This window comes from Fukomys damarensis, unplaced genomic scaffold, assembly GCF_012274545.1.
Source record: "Fukomys damarensis isolate Sample0158 unplaced genomic scaffold, DMR_v1.0_HiC HiC_scaffold_19, whole genome shotgun sequence".
In the NCBI taxonomy this organism is placed as follows: domain Eukaryota; kingdom Metazoa; phylum Chordata; class Mammalia; order Rodentia; family Bathyergidae; genus Fukomys; species Fukomys damarensis.
The window spans coordinates 9,042,001-9,060,240 of record NW_022900931.1 but is presented as its reverse complement, the minus strand read 5'-3'; the positions used below and the strand labels follow the sequence as shown (position 1 = coordinate 9,060,240).

The window sequence follows — 18,240 nt, the reverse complement described above, 5'->3', positions numbered from 1 at the left end:
GGGGCTGAAGGGAAACAGTCCTTCATCAGCTTGCTGGATGCCTAGGAGCCTCCTGAGGCCCCAGCGCGGAGCATTTAGTCCTACCTAGGAAGGAAAAACCCTGAATTTCAGAGAAACCTTCCCAGCACTTTCACAGAGGTCTGATGGCCTACGACCAAGCTGGAGACGTTCCCCCTTGTGGGCAGGGTGAGATGGGCCCCCTCAGCCCCAGCCTGCAGGCCTGGATCTGACCTGGGTCTTGTCCTAGGCTCCAAATGCACATCAATCCACTCTGCCAGGCCTCCTGGAGCACCCTGAGGATATAGGTAGATGGTAGTCTTCCCATCAGGGAATCAGGGCTTGTACACAGCTTTGTCTTTTCCTAGAGCTGTGGTGAGATTCTTGGTTTTATTTGGCTGCTTGATGCCTCAGTTTACCCAGCAGTGAAACAGGTGCTAAGGTCACAGGTGTGAAAAGCACTGGGGCCTGAAGAACTGCACGCTGTTAAGAGCAGAGCCAGTGTCTCCCAGCACACGGGAAGGGTGGGATTTGAGTGTGGGAAAGGGCCAAACTGCATAGCTAGGCTGGTACACCACCTTCCTCTCAGGTTGGGGCTGCGCCAAGGCCTCCACCCTGAAATGCTGATCGAAGGCTAGGGGCATGGGCACAGGAGGCAGGAAGAGGGAGGGATGTCAGCTATTCACCTCCGCCACTCGTTGGGAATCTCCCCTGCCCACGCCACATTCCTGAGTGCTCTTGTCAGCATCGGGGCCAGGCCCCTGAAAGGCACGAAGGCTGGGGGAAAGATGCCCATGGCCCAGCACCCTGCCCAGGACCCCTGACTCCTCAAGTGCCAGGTGAGGCTGGCTCAGGAGGGCAGGAAGAGCCTGGATTCCAGAGGACCCCTGGGAATCCCTCCACTCCCTGGGAGATTGTCTGTGGGAGGGAAAGCCCTGTGAGTACCTGGCTGGGATCCAGATGCCAACTTTAGTACCTAGTGCAAACGTGTTGCCTACCTGTCACACGGGGAGGGGGACACCCCTGCCCACTCCACCCCCCCCAAACACAAGGGGGCAGGAACAAACCTCACCGCAGGTAGAAGAGATTTCAATACAATCTATATTATCTCATATATATTTCTTCCTCACTTTATTTGCTCACTTCTGTCACGCATTTAAAATGTCAGAGACCAAAATAGAGTGGCTTTCTGGTGGAACTCATGGCAGTCATACAATGAGATACAAAACTAAGGGACTCTGTCTTCTCATACATCATACAATTAATATTTCAAGTATTTATGTACAAAGAACTACTCTATCTGGAAAAAAAAAAAAAAAGGTAGGCTATGTATCCTAGGAAAGGGGATGGAGCAGTCGGGCCTGGGACCCATCCCCATGTCCACATGGACCGCTTGTTTCCTGCCACCAAGATCCCCCAGTCCCATCTACCCACGCTAGTGGGCACAATCCAGGATGGGCAAAGACCAAGAGGGGCAGGAATCAGCAACACGCTTTGGCCTGGAAGGAGAAGGAAGATGTGTCAGATAAACAAATCTGTGAAAGCCAATGTGGGGGAGGCAGAGCTGCTCCTGGAACAGCTTGCACCTGCCAGCTGCCTTCCAGGGTGGCCTGGGATCATATGGCCAGGCCCTCCCAGATGGGTGGGAGAACTCCCCCACCCCACCCCACTCTCAGCCCCGAGCCTGAGGGGAGGGTGAGGCCAGGAAGGGAGGTGGTAGGCAGGTGCCCCACCAAAAACTCCTCCCAGACTCCAGGGAGGGGGCCTGTTCATTCCAGGGGTGACCAAAAGAGTTTGCCACAAGGTAAGGATCCTTCTTCCATCCCCCATCAACTTCTGCAGCCCAAGCCCAAGTGCTCCCTGGGTCTCCAAGGCCAGGACTCGAGGCCTGCATGAACATGCTATCTCCCAAGGTTCTTCCCAAGATGGTGGCTGGCAGAAGCCTGGCCTGTCTGGGCCTCCAGCCCTGGGAACACGGGCATGAGGCAGTCGAGGAGAGGGAACCGGCAGCCCTGACCACCACTGCAGCCCATCCACGGGTGCCTTGGCCAACACTGTAGGATCCTAAGTGCCAGCAACTTGCCAAGGAGCCCCTGGGGGCATCTGGACAGATGGGGGACTGGGAGGGACTTTTGTATGTGACTAAGGCACAGAAGAGATGGGCAGGGGACCAGACAAGGCAGAACAGCAGGCCGTGTGGACAGGGGGCTGGGAGAGGAGTCTGGGACCATTCCTCCCAGACCCCTGATATATGGCCATCCCTCCTGTTCTCCCCAGCTGCTGGTCTGAAATGTGGAGGCTCAGACCTAACCCTTGAAGGGCATGGGAGACCTGGAAGGAGAAGGAAGTCCCTGACCCCTGGGGCAGCTAGGAAGCAAGGGCTCTACCCCCAACCCATTCAGAGTGAGAACCAAGTAGGGCAGAGCAGCTGTCCTTAGCAGGCCAGGAAGGGGCAGGAGGTGACCATAGTGAACGAGGACTGCCAGGGCCAAGAGCCCCCTGCTTCACCAGGAGAGGGGCCAGAGGCACAGGAGCCCCTTTCCAGTGAGTGCCTGTGGCTCCTGGTGTCTGGCTCTAATTCTTGCAGCATGCCAGGTGGGCCTTGGCCTAAGAGGGGGGACATCCAGGGCATCCACATTCCCTCCTCCTGCCAGCCTGGGGTGAGGTGGGTCTAGGCTCTAGCATCCGATTAGAGTGGGCAGGGAGGGACAGGGCAGGGAAGAGCCCAGGTCAGGATATTGCACAGGATGGGTGGGCGGACCTGATGGGGGAGGGGCCTCGAAGGCTGCAGCGGCTGCTGGTCCACACCAGGGGCCTGCACAGGGCTGGTCCTGACAGGGCCGGTCCCCATGGGCTGTGCCTCTCCACAGGCCAGGCAGCAGGGGCACGGGAGCTGCTCTCAAACTCCTCTGCCCTGGCCTGTGCAGTGCAGGGCTGACCATTCCTGAAGGCTCGTGAGTGAGCCTGGGCTGTCCCCGGCAGACAGGGCTGGGCTATTCCTCCGGGAGGATATGTGTTTCTGGTCCAATAAATAAAGGGCACTGGCAAAGCTGTGCCAGCTGCCTCCTGGCCGGGATGGGAGGCTGGAAGAGGGCACCAGCCAAGGCACCCACAACTAAAACTCGTCATCAGAGCTGAGCAGGAGTGTCTTCTCAGTGTCTCGAGTGCCACTGAGGCTGTGGGAGCGTGAGAGGCTGTGGGCGCCACCCCGCCAGGTGGGCCCGGGCTCCAGGGTGGACTGCTGCGTGTACTGCTGGTAGGCGGGTGAGAAGTTGTGGATGGCGTCCTGCACAATGTCGTGAGGGTTCATGGTCTCCTTGAGGCTGCTGGAGATGCTCTTCATAGGGGCGCAGCGGCCTGTGGGCAGGAGCAGGTGGGGTGAGGGAGGGTCCCAGGGTAACCCATGCCCCAGGCCATCACTCAGCCCTCCCCTTCTGGGACAGACTCAGCGGGGACAGGACGGAGAGGCCTCTGCCGGCGGGGAGCAGGATGGAGTGGCCAGGGAGCCCAAGGCTGGCAGCTGGGCAGGCAGGCAGCAGGGGACCTCAGTGAACAGCAAGCTATAGGCTGTGAGCCCCAAATGAGTGCTCCAGGCTCCAGTGCCAGGCCGGTGCCCCACACGGGGAGTGATCCACAACCATGAGCAACGATGGGTGCAATGGCCCCTCAGCAGCAGGCTAGCCCACCCACTAGCTCCCAGCTGAGAGGACAGGAGCTCCCTGCTCTAAGAGCTTTCTCCTAATTCTCTAATGACAGGCTCCTCAGTCCACCAAGTCCAACCCTAGACCCAAGACTTCTGACCCAGACCTGGGTCTCTCCACCTTCTGTGTTCTCTGCTAAATGCCGAGGTATTCCTTAACTGGCCCTGGCTCCCAGACCAGAGCTGGGTGTAATGCAGAACAGCCAGAGGCCAGGACAGAAGAGGCAGGAAGGGGCCCTTGGCAGCTGGTGCTCTGGGCTCCCCCAGCCAGTGCCTGTGAAGATGGGATGGGGACACAGAGGGAATACAGAGAGGCATGCTGGTGACAGTGACCAGAACAGACGTGCAGGACAGACGTGCAGACAGAGCAGGAGCTCGTGTGGGGGCTCCAGAACAGACGTGCAGGACAGACGTGCAGACAGAGCAGGACCTACCGTAAGGGCCGTATGTTGGCACTGCCCGAGGCCAAACCCAGGGCAAGTGCAGGGCAAGGGGTTGGGGAGAGAAGCCAGAGAGATAAAGAGACAGCTGAGTGAAAGAACTCACCCGCCCCTCCCAGTCCCCATGGCCCTGCAGGCTGCCCCTGTGGACTCAGGTAGATTCCTGCTCCAGGAGGACTCCTCCCAGGTGCTAACAGGGGCCATCCTGATTAGTAGTATGAGTTCCCCCTCATGCATGGGCCAGGACACCCTACCCTGAGGTGTTCCAGGCTTGGCTGGGATGCAAATGCCTGCACACAGCCACATGTCTTACAGACCCAGAGACTCCTCCCACATGAGGACATTGAGGCTCACAGTGGGGATCACACAGCAGAGCTGGGGCTGCACCCCAGACTAATGTGAACATCAATTAGCCTGGACCAGGGACAGGAGCAGCAGCAGTTTGCCTGCCTAGGCTGCGCCTAGGATGAAATGCCAGCCGGGGTATTTCTTGCTTAGGTGAGTGGGTCTGGGATATTGTGTGGAAAGGTGCCCAGGCTGGCAGCGGGGAGCCTCAGCAGAGGCCCCAAGGTATGGACAAGTTCTTTCCTTGCCCCTTCAGGTGGCCCTAGGCTCTAGGCCCAAGGGTGACATTCCCATGGGCACATGCTCTGCCAAATCACGTCCAAGGGACATGGCCTTCAACACCTGCTGTGTGTGTCAGATCCTTCACGCTGGAGCCTGGCAGGAGGCAGGTGGGGCAGGGGGTCAGGCACAGAGCAGGTGTGCAGTCAGAGCCCGAGGCAGTGACCACAGCCCACTGCCAGGTGTGCCAGGGGACGAAGTCCAGCAAAGTCACTTTAAGGCACTTTGCAACCAGGGAAGAACAGGGAGGGAGTGAGCCAAGGAGCCTCACTGCGCATGGGCGCATGGGCCTGCAATGGTGCTGGGGAAGTGGGTTTCTTGTCTCAGGCCACTATTCCGGGAGATAGCTGACCCCTGGGCAGACACAATGGACAGGCTTCCCTCTCCTCAGCCTCTCTCTTTCTCCTGGATCCAGCCTTCTCTGCCCACCTGGCCCACTGCTTCTCCCCTGAGCTCCTAACTGTATGCTGCTACCAGGCCAAGGGTAGCAGGGTCTCTGACAGTGGCCCCACAACACCCATCAAAGTACATCAGGGCACTCTCCTGTACGGCCAGGGCTGCTAACCCCACTCCAAACAGGATAATTAACCGGCTTAAAAAAGCGGTTGAAGGCTACTACCATCTACTCTGTTTCTTAGAAGTCAGCAAGGCTGTTTGTTTTGTTTTGTTTTTTGGTACCGGGGGATCGAACTCCAGAACTTGCACTTTTGAGGAAGGCAGTGGAACCACTGACCCCAGCCCTTGTTTTGTTTTTTAAAGAACTTCAGAAGGAAGGAATTACAAGACAAAATAAGTAACTGTACACAGTATTGGGTGTTAAGTGCCCTCAGACACCTGCCTATTTGTTAGAGTCTCTGCCCCTCTGGCTCTCTGCTCTCAGGCAGACTGCAGGAGACAGGTGAATTACGACTCCCTAGTGCTGGCAGCAGGGCCAGGGACCCTCCTGCCGTGGTACCTTTCCTGGGAAATGCTCTGGAACTCCCCACTCTTCCCCCAACCCCAAGACCCCGCTCACACCTTGGGCATCCAGCCTCTTGTCCACATAGACTTTGTAGGTGAAGGCATGCCGCAGGGCCAGGGCTGCGAAGAACATCTCCACACAGATGATGAAGTCCTGATAGCCGGCAGCCACAGTGCCTTCGCCCACTGACACGCGGGCCGAGTGGATCTTGGGGATGGCCCCGCACTTCTCCAGGATGGCCAGCAGCATGCCTGGGCAGGAAGGCACTGTGTGGCTCAGAATGGACCTCTTCCCAGGGCCCTCTCTTCCATACAGCCCCACCAGATGCCCAGACCCCAAGGAGGCTAGAAGGGGGCACAGTTTCTCCTCTGAAACAGGAATGGTGACACAAAGCCAAGGCCTCCAAAAACCCCTCTGTTCCAGCTCCCTGTCAGCCACCCAAACTGGGATATCACCAGTGATGTGGGGCCCCTGGGTCTCCCTCACCCAGAAAATGACCCCTAAAGTTTTCTCAAAAGGGCTGTGAGAGGCCCCAGGCCTCACCCCCAGGGGGTGCACAGTGGGCCAAGGCCCCTCTGAAACTCGGCCTGGGATCCTGAGGGATATTCCTATGGCCTGAGCTCCACAGCCCCAGAGACATGAACAGGAGGGAGGGGACGGGGCTCAGAGGACAGGGTGATCAGCATCGTGAGGCTGGGAGGAGGCTGACCTTGCCAGAAGGAGAGAAAGATGACCGACTTGACCATGAAGAACTTGAGGACGGGACTGTAGGGGCTGAGCAGCTCCCGGGTAGCAAAGTAGAAGAGGAAGAGGGCGTACAGGGCCAGGCTGACTGAGATGTTGTAGATGATTGTCACGTAAAGGTAGCCACTGGTGACACTGTGGATCGGGCAGTCTGGCTGGGACCAAGCCGGCTGAGGGGCACCCCCGCCCCCGCCCTCCTCCACCCTCACCATAGCTGGCCCCCCAGGCTCTGCAGTGAGTGCTGCAGGGTGGGGTGGAAGATGCAAGGGCTGGCACTGCCAGTGAGCCCTCTACTTTTGCTGCCTCACACCGTGTCCCAGTCAGGGGCCGTGCTGAGACCACAGCCTGACAGTTAAATGACCGGTGTCAAAGTGGGTAACACCAAGCTTGCTGTACTACCCTTTCACGTGGCCAAGTGACTTCTGCCAGCCTCAGTTTGTTCATCTGCTTGGGAAGGAGGTGGTACAGGGCTCAGGCGTTGGGTATGATATGGTTGCAAACACAGGCCCAGCAAACAAATGCTTTCAGTAATCCCCACGTGAAGTGCACGTGGATAATTTACAGCGGGGTCTCCGCATGTGTGGACTTGAGCCAGCCTCTGGCTCCCTGCCTTGGGAGTGGCCACTGCCCCTGCCTGGCTCACCCTGGCAGCACTGTGCACTTGGACATGCATGTGAACATGACTATAGGTCAGGGCTAGCTCCTGGGGTAGCACAGGGCCAAGTGCAAGGGTGGCAACTGCCAGGCTCAAGCTAAAGGTTCAGGGAGACATAAGCACCACAACGCTCACAAGTGCATGGCCGTGGGGCCTGTCTGGCTGCCCCTAGCACTGAGCCAGGGCACTGCTGCAGAGCCAACGCTCCTTCCACGTGCCTGAGAGAGGACCCTCTGCTTACTCGAAGTCCCCGTCCCGGTACTTGCCAAAGGCTTGAAGGACCACGGTGCTGACAGCCATGAGTGGCTTCACCACGCAGAACTGCAGGGTGGCCTGTGAAGGAGAAGGGAAGGTCAGGGACAAGCATGTAAAAAGCAGCTCCTCTAGGGGCTGGGCCTAGGGTTCATGCCAGGGACAGAGGGGATGACTCCATGACCTGCTCCCCCAGGGGAACCGCTGTTGCCAGGGGAGGCAGGAATGTGGGAGACAGTGACAATGCAGTACAGCTCTAGATGGGACGATGCTGGGGAAGAAAGAATCAGCAATGCAGGGCAAGGGACAGGAGGCAGAAGACACCATCAGAGAAGGCTCAGAGTGGGAGGATGGACCATCAGGAAGGTGCACAGATGAGAGGGGTCAGAGTCCCTTCCTAGGAAGAGGATGCAATTCAGGCAAAGACCTAGAGACAGAGTGGGAACGTGTGCAGTGCTGAGCACTGGGGAGAGCTGCAGCAGGGAGGAGCTGGGAAGATAGGCGGGCAGGTCCTGGGGGCCTCAGCACTCTGGGCAAGGCTGGGCCCTGCCGAGGACTGGCCATGAGGACCATGGGTCGATGATGGCTCCTTTTGCCCTCCTCGCCCAGCCCCCATCTGATTCTCTGCCCCATGCTCTGGGCCCAGCCCAGGGCTACTGACTGGCACTGGAGATGGCCTATGGGAGCGGCAAGCAGAGACAGGACCCAGGACACAGCCCACATGTGGGCTCTGGTGTCCACAAAGCTGAGACTGAATGAAGGCCTGGCTGACTACTCGCTGTAGTAAGTAGCTCAGGCAGTTGCCTGGCCTGAGCAGCAGCCTCTGTGATAAGAGACACAACCAGCCCCTCAGCACAGGCTCACTGCTGTGGGGACACGAGTACCAGAAAGGAGTGTCCTCCTGGAGGTCTCCCACTCTGGGCCCTCAATGCAGGCTCTGTGAACCTGCTCAGCCAACAGATGTCCTCAGCTAGGCTTCTACAAACCCTGCAGAGGCCCTATGAACTTTGGGGGTGTCCATGTGCCCCAGAAGGCCTGGAGCCACACTTCACAAAGCAAGTCCACCTGCACACAAGGCTCCCGTGACAAGCAGTGGGGCTGGGCAGAGGCTCCCAGGCACTGGGGCTGGAGCAGAGAGCAGCCTGTGCTATGGGACTGCCACAGAAGAGCCATGCTGGACAGGCAGGGCTGTGCTGCTGCTGCCAGAAAACCCCACAGAAGTCCCCTGGCCCCAAACCCTGCCTGGAGGAAGTGGGACCAGCCTCTGGGGAACAAGGAAGAGCTACAGGTTACACGGAGTGTACGTGAGGAGCTGGCCAGCTGCTTGTTGTGACCTGAGTACTACTGTTATCCTCTGTCAGAGATGAAGAAACTAAGGCACTGAGCAGCCCGAATGGCAGATGCAACACTGGAACCCAAGCCATCAGGACCAGAGCCATTGCCAACCACATCCTGGGTCACCTAGGATGGATGTCAGCGTCACCTGGAGAGTCTCCAACACACGCTGTGCTGGGCCCCATTCCAAACCTTCTCCCTCAAGTTGGAAGGATGGCAGCCTGGGAATCTGCTCTTAACAAGTGCTCCAGGAGAGGAGGACACGGCCTGGCCTGAGATTGCCCAGGCCCCTTTGGGACTCAGATGAAGCTGCGAGTACTCCCTCACCCTGGGAAAAGGACAAAAGTCCTCATGCGTTCCTTCTTTCTACCACCTCTCCTGCCACCGCCAGCATCCAAGCTGGCTGGGGAATCATTTACAACTCGGTGACACTCACTGCCATCATGAGATCAAAATTTTGTGGACAATCTAATCATCCAACAAGGCTGTGAGTCACAGCTGGGCCTGGAACCTGGGCAGAACCCTTTATAAACAGTGGCTCTTGATGCCCCATCCTACACTCGGCACACTTTTAACTCCTTCTCTGCAGCCCCAGTACTGTGTCTCAGGGAGAGCCCCCAGGAAGAAAGTGGGGGAAGGAAGCTCTCAGGCCACTTGACCAGGAAGAGGCCCTGAGGGTGTATAGCCATAGGCCAGCCCTCCAGTGGCCACCAAGACTTGGATGCAGGTTTCATTTCCTTCCTGACTACTTGATGCTGGAGGGGCTGACAGAGGCCCCATGGAGACCAATGCCACGTTCCCCAAAACTGGGTGTGGCACCCTCATGAGCCAACACTCATATTAAAGGCTTTATTTACCTCCCTGACCTCATCTGTTCCTTATAACCACCCCTTCAGATAAGCATCATTACACCCACTTTACAGAAGAGCAAACTAAACTCACAGAGGTTAAGTAAATTATCTGAGGTCACACATCAGAGGAGAGACTAAAGTCAGACTCCGATGGTCAGACACCCTGGCTCAGGCACTTAATGTGGGAAACCAGCATATTGCCTCAAGCCAGCCACTATGCCCCCCTGGAGGGTGACTGAGGGAACTAAAAAGCCTCTGGACCACCTGCAAATGTGAGAAGAAAGTGGAGACCACACAGGCCTGAATGCCCTGGGTCTTTAGTACTGAAGCCCACCTGCCCCCAGCCATAGCCAATAACTTCTCAAACTGGGATTCTAGAATCCCATCCTCCGATTCACTCACACAGGGAGACTCAGTCAAAAGAAGCAAGAGTCTGGGGCCATCTCCTCCTGCCCCAAGTCACAGCACACGTTCCCAGGATACTGAGTATGCACTGCCACCCCAGCAGGAGCTGGGAGCCCGATGAACTCCACAGATGAATTCAGGGTGGCCTGCAGCATGGTTCTCCTCTCAGCCCAGGTGTGGATTCTGGTCCTAGCCTGCTCCCAAGCCCGGTGACACTTACCTGCTTGCAGAACCGCAGAAATCCAATGGAATAAGTCTTTCCCCAGAGGCAGCATGTCCCATACATGCAGCTGGACCTGGGAGAAGAAAGCACAGGAGAAGGGCTAGTGAGTTGAGCTCAAGGACTTCGGGAGAGGCGGGCTGGGGAAGGTGCCCTCGCTCAGACCAGACAAACTGGGCAGAGAGCTGATGTGGCCTGAGGAGAGGCCAAACCCAGTGAGGCGCTGCAAAGTATATGAGCAGTAGGCTGTGCAGGAACAAGGCTGCCCCGGCCACACAGTAACAAACCAACTCAGAACATACTGAACGTAAGACCACAAAGGGAGAAACAGACTACAGGAAAGGACAAGGGCAATGGGAAGACAGAGATGCCAAAAGCCAGACACCCTCCCAGGAGTCCATACAAACGGCCTTGCTCAGGATCTGTGGGAGAGGCACAGCTGGTCCATGTGCCAGCCGATACCAGAACAGACTGAAGAGCGTGAGATCACATGGGGCTCCGGGGAGGCACAATACTCACTCAATGGGCTTCCCTCTGATCTCTGACATGATGGCACTTTCTCCCCCGAGGTACTCATAACACAGGCTCAGGAAATTGTAGATGACCAATGCTGTGGAGAGGCCCAGGGACAAGACTCAGATCAGAAGCATGGGCAAAGAGGAGGTGGAATCTTAAATAGCCACAGCCACAGCCATAGCCAAGGGAGGAGCCTCAGATACCAGGTTATGCAAAAGAAGTCAACGTCCCATTTTTTAAGTTCAAAGTCAGGTGCAGCTTAATCACTAGCAGGCAGACCCACATGGTGGTAACAATCCAAGAAAGGCCCAGAAGTGATCACCAAATTGAGGGGCGGTTGGAGGGCTGGCAATGTGTAGTTCTGGGGTGAAATGATAGTCTAGATTAGTATTTATTAGTTTTATCCCCCTATTTGTACATCAACAGATCACAATTTTACACCAAGAAAACAATGCTACGATTTCAAGAGAAATTCTAAGCAAGACTGAGAGCAGAACTTTCATACAACGTGCAGTGGAATCTGGCATACAGAGGGCACCGTAATCTCTAACAAAACTTGCGGGGTGGTGGGGGTGAATCTGGTGAAAATGTCTTGAGGTCTCAGTCAGCTCAGTGAATCAGGACGCAGCTCAACATCACAAAGACCCCGAATTTACAGCAACAGCAATGGCACAGTGGAAGTGTGCTGTGAAGGCCCGAATGCCGAGGCAATGAATGATTCAGCAAAGCACCCACAGCTCTGTAGGATGGAGGATTTCTGCTGGGCCTGCTGCAGGGGGCCGGAAGCATGCAGAGGTGCCAGCATCCCACACTGCTTCCCAGCAGCTGCAGATGCCTCTTGCCTTCTCAGCAGGTACTGTATCAATCCTCTGCCTGGGGCGCCTGACCCCCAAGTCCCATGACCCCAGCTCCAAATTTGGTCTTGGGGGGTTCGTGCTCTCAGCCCAGGGATCCTGACTGGCAGCCAGCCACTTCACAGTACTTCTTGCCTTAGTGTGCATTCAGCCACTGACTTGGGTCACCTCAAAGGGAGAACCTGGGCCTGTGAACCAGAAGTTCTGGATGCTACCTGCTGTGACACAGACTGCCATTCTCACAGGAGCCTCAGTCATTTAAAGGTGCTATGTCAGGACTGGAGGTGCAGTTCTGGGGAGAGTATGGGCCCAGCATGCCCGAGGCACTGCGTCCCATCCCTAGCACGAGGGGTGTGCTGTTTTCCTGAGATGTAAAAGCCACACATGGCCATGATGATTCATGACTAGTGATGTGGGAAGTAAATAATGTACCAAAGTAAAACAAAACGAAGCCAACGACCAACTGGCCTCACAGACACATGACCCCTGAACAAGAGCCCATCTTCCTCAGAACATAGGCCCCAAGCTGGCACCTGGGCAGGGCACAAACATCTACCTACTTGAGCCCAGGCACACAGAATCCTGCAGATGTACTTTTAGGCAGAAGCTGGCCTTCAGCGATTTAGGAAGAAATATATTTGGGGTACTGTGAACCACTCCCAATTGTTGAAATCTATTATGGTCTCCCATCTTCACAGCCCAGAGCAGATCTCACGCTTTGTCTGAGTCCACGACTCAGTCTCCTATCTGCTAGTGGGGACAAGAGGAGCACTTGCTGTGACAGGTGGCCATGAGGTGCAGGTGAACACACGAAGCGCTCACAGAGGGACCGACTCAGGGTGCTGAGCACTGGCTGTCATAGCCATTACTGCTGTCTGCCTGCCTTCCTCAGCCTGGACAACCTGTGACAGGGTCAAGGACCCTGTGCACTGCCTGGCCAGAACAGAGGCAGCCCAGGATGTTCGGTGACAGCAAGGCTCTCTATCATAACTCACTCTCTACTGATTAGAATCAGGGGTAGGCACCCAGCCAAGTGTGCAGTCAGCCTATTGAAAAGCTTGTCCAAGATCACACAAGGCCAAGGGGATGAACATATCCATTCTATGCTGGGTCCAGCTGTGTTGTGACAGACAGTATTTTCCAGAGGCAGCCACACCTCGTGTTGTGGTCCCCCTACCCTGAGAAGGAGGGTCTCATTCCCTCCCTTTGCATCTGGGTGGACCTGAGTGACTAGAGTGGGAGTGATATTTTGTGGCATCTGAAAAGTTCTCCTCCCCCGATTTTTTCTCATCTGCCTCTTCTATTTCAAAATCCTTGATCTTTTAAAGGTGCTCTGGGGCCACCAGTCTGTAAAATACCAATCTGCTGACAGTTTCTTTAAAGAATCACTAATGAGTCAATAACAGACTCACTGACTCTTTGAGAAAGGGGACAACACAAAGTTCCTCAGACATGATTCAACCAGTCCAAGCCAGGCCCACTGACCACCTGGACCAATTCCGCCCCTTCCTAGGAAATTACAGACCTGAACAAAATGCCACCCCGAGACCGAGCAAAGGCTTAAAATGGAAACCTCCATGTAATTCCAGGAACACAAAGGCCTGGCAGCCCTGGACCCAACAATAGAGATGCTGAAATGCAACCAGCGCCTCACCAGGCACCCTTGTGACTGTGGTTCAAGATTGGATCCCTGAAATGCGCATCTGAGGGACCAAGGGACCTGCAAGTCAGACCTGCCAGTCCATCAAGAGATGGTTTCTCTCTCCCCTGTCCTGGACAATAAGGTACCTGGAATTTTCTGTTCCATTCTAGGTTAAAAAAAAACAAAACTTAAGATAGTGACAATGCTTGCCAGAGAGAATCCAGGGAGAAAGACCAAGACAGAGGTGATCCAAAGACTAGACTAGTCTTGAGGCCTAAGACCAGAATGGGCAGAGTCTTCAGAGCAGGAAGGGTGACCACCCTGCCCGTGGGAGTCTGTGAGAGGCAGGTACCCCTCGGCAGAGAGGAGGGAGGGGTCCTTTCATACCCTGAGACCTGAGCCTTCTTCACTGGCAGCCTCTCTCATAACAGGTACAATGCGTCACCCACATTGTGGACAGGGGACCTGCTCCTATGCACATCCCAAGTTCAAACAGCTATGCTCTCTTCCCTCAGGGCTTCCTGTCCTTTACTGACCACACATGTCCCCAAATGCTGTTTCTGACCTCTCTCCACTGGTTCTTCAAAATATCTTCCTTTACTTGGATTCACTGAGCTGTGTGTGTCAGAGCTGTGGCCAATGGTGCCACTACCAGACAGTGTGTCCTCCGGGCAGCAGAGTGGTGTGGTTCGTGTGTGGCCTGAGTCCGCTGTCCTCAGTAGTGTTTGCTTACTCTGCTGTATTCTCCCTGCCTGTGAAGGTGCCAGGAGGCTCAGATTTTCTAAAATCTGAGATCCAAAAATGAGTAAAAGAGGGCCGGAGATTTAGCTCAGTGGTTCTGCCGCCTGCCTCGCAAGTGCAAGGACCTGAGTTCAATCCCCAGTACCAAAAACAAAACAAAACAAAACCCCAAAAACCAAAAACCAAAAAAACAAAATGAGTAAAAGAAGCCTCATTTTTCCACCTATTCCTCTCACTAATGTAAAATCCCATGTCCTGCAGGGAGAAGCTGGTTCTCTCTGATTCACTAAGCCGGGCCTAGAACAACATGCAGCTCCAGGAACCAGGGGTGAGACTGGCCTCTGGCCACTGCTCCCTGGTCACTTTGGCTGTTGTGCAGCCTGCTTGAAAGTTGCTTTTTACATGTGTACAATTCTGATGCTAATGTATACTCCACTGGCTAAGTGGGAGGTGACAATAAGCTCAGGTGAGGAAAAAAAGGGGCAACACTGAGTGCCACATAAACTTTCTTAACCAAACAGACCGTGTCACCTCCTCTGATCATGGACTACCCAGAGCTGTCTCAAGGTCTCATTACCCTACCACCACCACCGCCAACAGTCAACCTCAAATGTGCGCAGGCAGCCGCAACCCATCCCCTCTGTTGTCTGCCCCTGCATAGCTTCCTCCCAGTGGCATGTCCCAGAGCCATGGAAATCAAGCCCTCCGCAGATGGATCCTGAGCAAGATCCTAGGTGAGTTACTTTACTGCTGTGAACCTCAGCCCTCTCCACAAAGAACAGGAATTCTACCACTGACTAGAGGTTCACAGGCTAAACACATTCATTTCTACTCCTCTAAAATGCCACTGAAGTCAAGGGGCCTGTCAAAGACAGGATCGTGGTAATGGGAACAACTGACAAGAAACATCACCAGAAGTTCTTGATGGTGCATTGAGGTCACTGACCTAGGAGAGGGAGGAGCCAACAGAGCCCCAGACACTGGACCTGTGGGTCATGTTGCCTAGCACAATGACTACAACTATTCTACTTCCTGTGAGATTTTGGAACACTGGTGACAAAAACAAGAGGCTAAAGGAAAAAAAAAAAAAGTAAGAAGGTACAAAGGATCAGAGTCCAGGAGACTTTTTTAAAACACCAGGAAACAGCCATCAAATAGAACAACATAATGAAGATTCTGTCAGGTTCCAAGAATAGAGCCAGGCACTCTCTTGGTCAGAAAGCTTCTGGAGGATGTACTCCAACCAGACAGTAAGCACATCACGGGCAAGGGTAAAATGACATCCAGGGACCAGGTGACAACGACACAGGAGAAGCAAGTGTCCCAGGAAGATGGCAAATGTCAGCCGGGTGACTGTTGAGCAGTGAAGGGACTTGGAAGTGCAGTCCAGACTGGAGCAGAAACACACCAGGAGAAATATGGCCAGGGGAACGAGCCGGGACCAACAGATCCGCACATCCATCATACTCTACTCTGACTCTTGGTGTCAATGCTTAAAAATTTAATGGAAGCCTTCAGGAATAAATGAAAAATATAGGCACATGGGAAACCGAGCAAGGTAAAAAGCAAAAGTAGTAGTCCCTGAAGCAAACTTAGAAACAATGACCCTGTCACACTAAAAAGGTGAGGGTCAGCGAAGTATAGGCGTGCATGGGTGTGCATGAGCCTGTGTGTGAATGGAGTAGGGGAAGATGTCCAAACCAGAAACTTCCTAGAGTGGGAATCACCATAATACCACATAAACTGAAAAACAGAAACAATAAAAGCATATTTTTAGGTTACTCTAGAACACAGTTGAAAGTGCTATGAACTTGGGGTGAGCAGGACCTGAGATAATTTTTCAACCATGTGCATGTATCACTTAAATAAAAGTAAAGGTTTAGTGGTATTTTTGTGTGTCATTCTTAAGTTTTTTGAGACAGTCTCACTCTGTAGCCAAAGCTGGCCTTAAACTGGCAATCCTCCTGCATCAGCTTCCCAAATGCTGGGATTATAGCTTCGTGCCACTGCGTCTAATAGTTTTCTTTTCAATGTAGAGTTTAATTTAAAAAAAGAAAAAAGAAGGCCAGGGATTTAGCTCAGTGGCACTGCTCCTGCCTCACAAGCACAATGTCCTGAGTTCAATCCCAGGCGGTACCAAAATTAAAAAAAAAAAAAAAGAATAAAAAAGAAAAAGGTAAATATGTGAAATGCTCAGATCTGAGCAGCCTTGGCTGGATCTGAAATCAAGAGTCCTCAGGCCAAAGCTCCTCTGACTTTTTTCCTGGCCCTTCCTGCATCCTGCGGCACTGAGGGGCAGGGGAGTGAGGTGGGGAGACTGGGGGTTTTAAGGGACAGCTGCATGGACAGAAGGACCAGGACAGCCAAGACCTGAGCAAGATGTAGGATGGGTCAGACAAGGGTCATGCCTGCTGACTCAGACCAGAGGCTGAGGCTCAGGAAGGCAGCCTGAACTTCAGGGCAGCTGCAAGCTGTTTGTAAACTCCCTGGGAGCAGCCAAGCTGGACAATGGTGTTGCTAGGAGATGGGCTTCAGAGGGCCTCAGACTTCCCGCTGGGACGTCTCCTTGGGCTGGGAGGTTGGGAGGCAGGTCTGGGCAGGTGGAACAAAGAGGCTGCTAGAGTGGGGATGCCAGCAGGCCATCTGCTGCCCTCTGCAGCACAGAGTGAGGGATCCCCTGGCTATGTCCTCCACCTTGTTTTGTACACCCCACCTTTGGGGCCCAGCCAGCCAGAGTTTACACTTACCCCTCTGTCACACAAGAGAAGCCCCCACAGCATCGGACAGAGGCTGTTCCTGGGAGCCCATTCAAAACTGGCACCTGCAGGGAAAAGGGTCCCCTAGTCCCACCGGCTTCTTTGGGACCCAGCTGCTCCCATGAACATTAGGAACTCCAGCCAAGTCCTAAGCTGTCCTCACCCACATCAGCATTCTCCCCTGGAGGCACACAGGAACACCAGCATGAAGAGGGTGCCCGGGTTCAGGGGCTCTCAGGGGAACTTAGGGCACACAACAGGCACTAACAAGTTCCTTTCTTTGTTCACAATCTGGAGCTGGCTGACAGTAGCAGCTTGGTGGTAACAAATGGCATGCTAAGCATGTACAAGGCCCTGAGTTCTACCCCTAGGACCAAATATATACATATATATGGCAACACTTCCTGTGTGGCCCGCTCTGCCCAGGCCTGGGCCACACAGCACAGCCTCTCTCACAGGGCTGCGGTACTGAGTGGGGCAGAAAGTACCAAGGAACTACAACCATGTATGGCTGGGGGTGTGGTGGCAGGAAGGCCTCTCTCGGGGGGACACTGAGCAGACAAGGATGAGGTCGGCCACACACGGGCCCGGAAACACCTGACAGCTCCAGCTGGAAAGCAGGCAACATGGCTGTGGTGGGGGGCGAGGGGCTGTGTGGTGTGGGGAGCGGAGGTGCCATGGGCTTCCCCAGATATTTCCCGTGAGTCCCTGCGATACACAAGGCTCAGTGTGAGAGGATGAGAGACTTTAGCTGCTTAGGGTGGAACAGGCTGCACCCCAACATCCATGGAGCCTAGGGCAGGAAAAAGCCTTCCAGGGCAGGCAAAGCACCAACTGCTGGGTGTGGCATGAGGTCAGTATGTGCACGAGGGAGCCACATCTGGTCACTAACCAAAGCCAGAAGAGTAGGTACACGGTGGACACAGGGTCAGGAAGCACTGCTGAGCCCTGGGGAGGGTGGGCAATGGGTACCAGGGCAGAGACTTGGATTCAGGGATTCCTCCTTCCCTCCCTGTGGGCCTGCTTGGGGCAGGCCTGGGCATCCCTGGCCCAAGTTTTCCCTCTTCACCCAACTTGTACATGTAGATTTTTCTAAGCTGCAATTTCAAGGGTTGTTATATTTTTGTGCATCAACAGTAAAAGAAAATCTAAACTGTACAGCCTACCAAGTTCAGTATGTCTGTCTTTGTTTCCCAGTACAATCCCAGTCATGGAACTCTCTTCTGACTGAGGCCAGCCCCCTGCACAAGCCCCCCAGTGACCTCTTAATCTCTTTGTAGTGATTATGTAGAGGCTGCAGATTTCAGAGGGAAGAAAGGGTGAGGACTAGCATTTTTTCCCCAGTACTAGAGACGGAACCCAGGGCCTTTGCACTGACATACATCCTCAGCCCAATTTGTTTGTTTGTTTTTGGTACTGGAATCGAACTCAGGACCTTGCACTTGAGAGGCAGGCATGGTGCCAGTGAGCTAAATCCTTGGCCCTGGTTTTTTTTTTTTTTTTTTTTTTTTTTGTAAAATCTTTCTCAAACACACAATTACCTACGT

General features: G+C 54.5%; 1 protein-coding gene across 2 annotated transcripts in view; it reads right to left on the bottom strand.

Annotated features, from left to right (window-relative positions):
• Positions 1–1,121: 1,121 nt before the first annotated feature.
• The window catches only part of Tmem184b (transmembrane protein 184B), a 37,332-nt gene continuing 20,213 nt past the window's right edge, over positions 1,122–18,240 (bottom strand). Inside the window, exons 4-10 of one of the 2 annotated variants that reach the window (XM_010613034.3) lie at positions 10,704–10,794; positions 10,185–10,260; positions 7,363–7,454; positions 6,432–6,601; positions 5,779–5,973; positions 4,132–4,152; positions 1,122–3,354 (exon numbers count right to left, since the gene is read on the bottom strand). In XM_010613034.3, coding sequence (XP_010611336.1) covers positions 3,113–3,354; positions 4,132–4,152; positions 5,779–5,973; positions 6,432–6,601; positions 7,363–7,454; positions 10,185–10,260; positions 10,704–10,794 — 887 coding nt within the window. In that variant the 3' untranslated portion in view covers positions 1,122–3,112. The remainder of the gene's footprint in view (positions 3,355–4,131; positions 4,153–5,778; positions 5,974–6,431; positions 6,602–7,362; positions 7,455–10,184; positions 10,261–10,703; positions 10,795–18,240) is intronic. The other variant, XM_010613023.2, reaches the window with a different exon arrangement.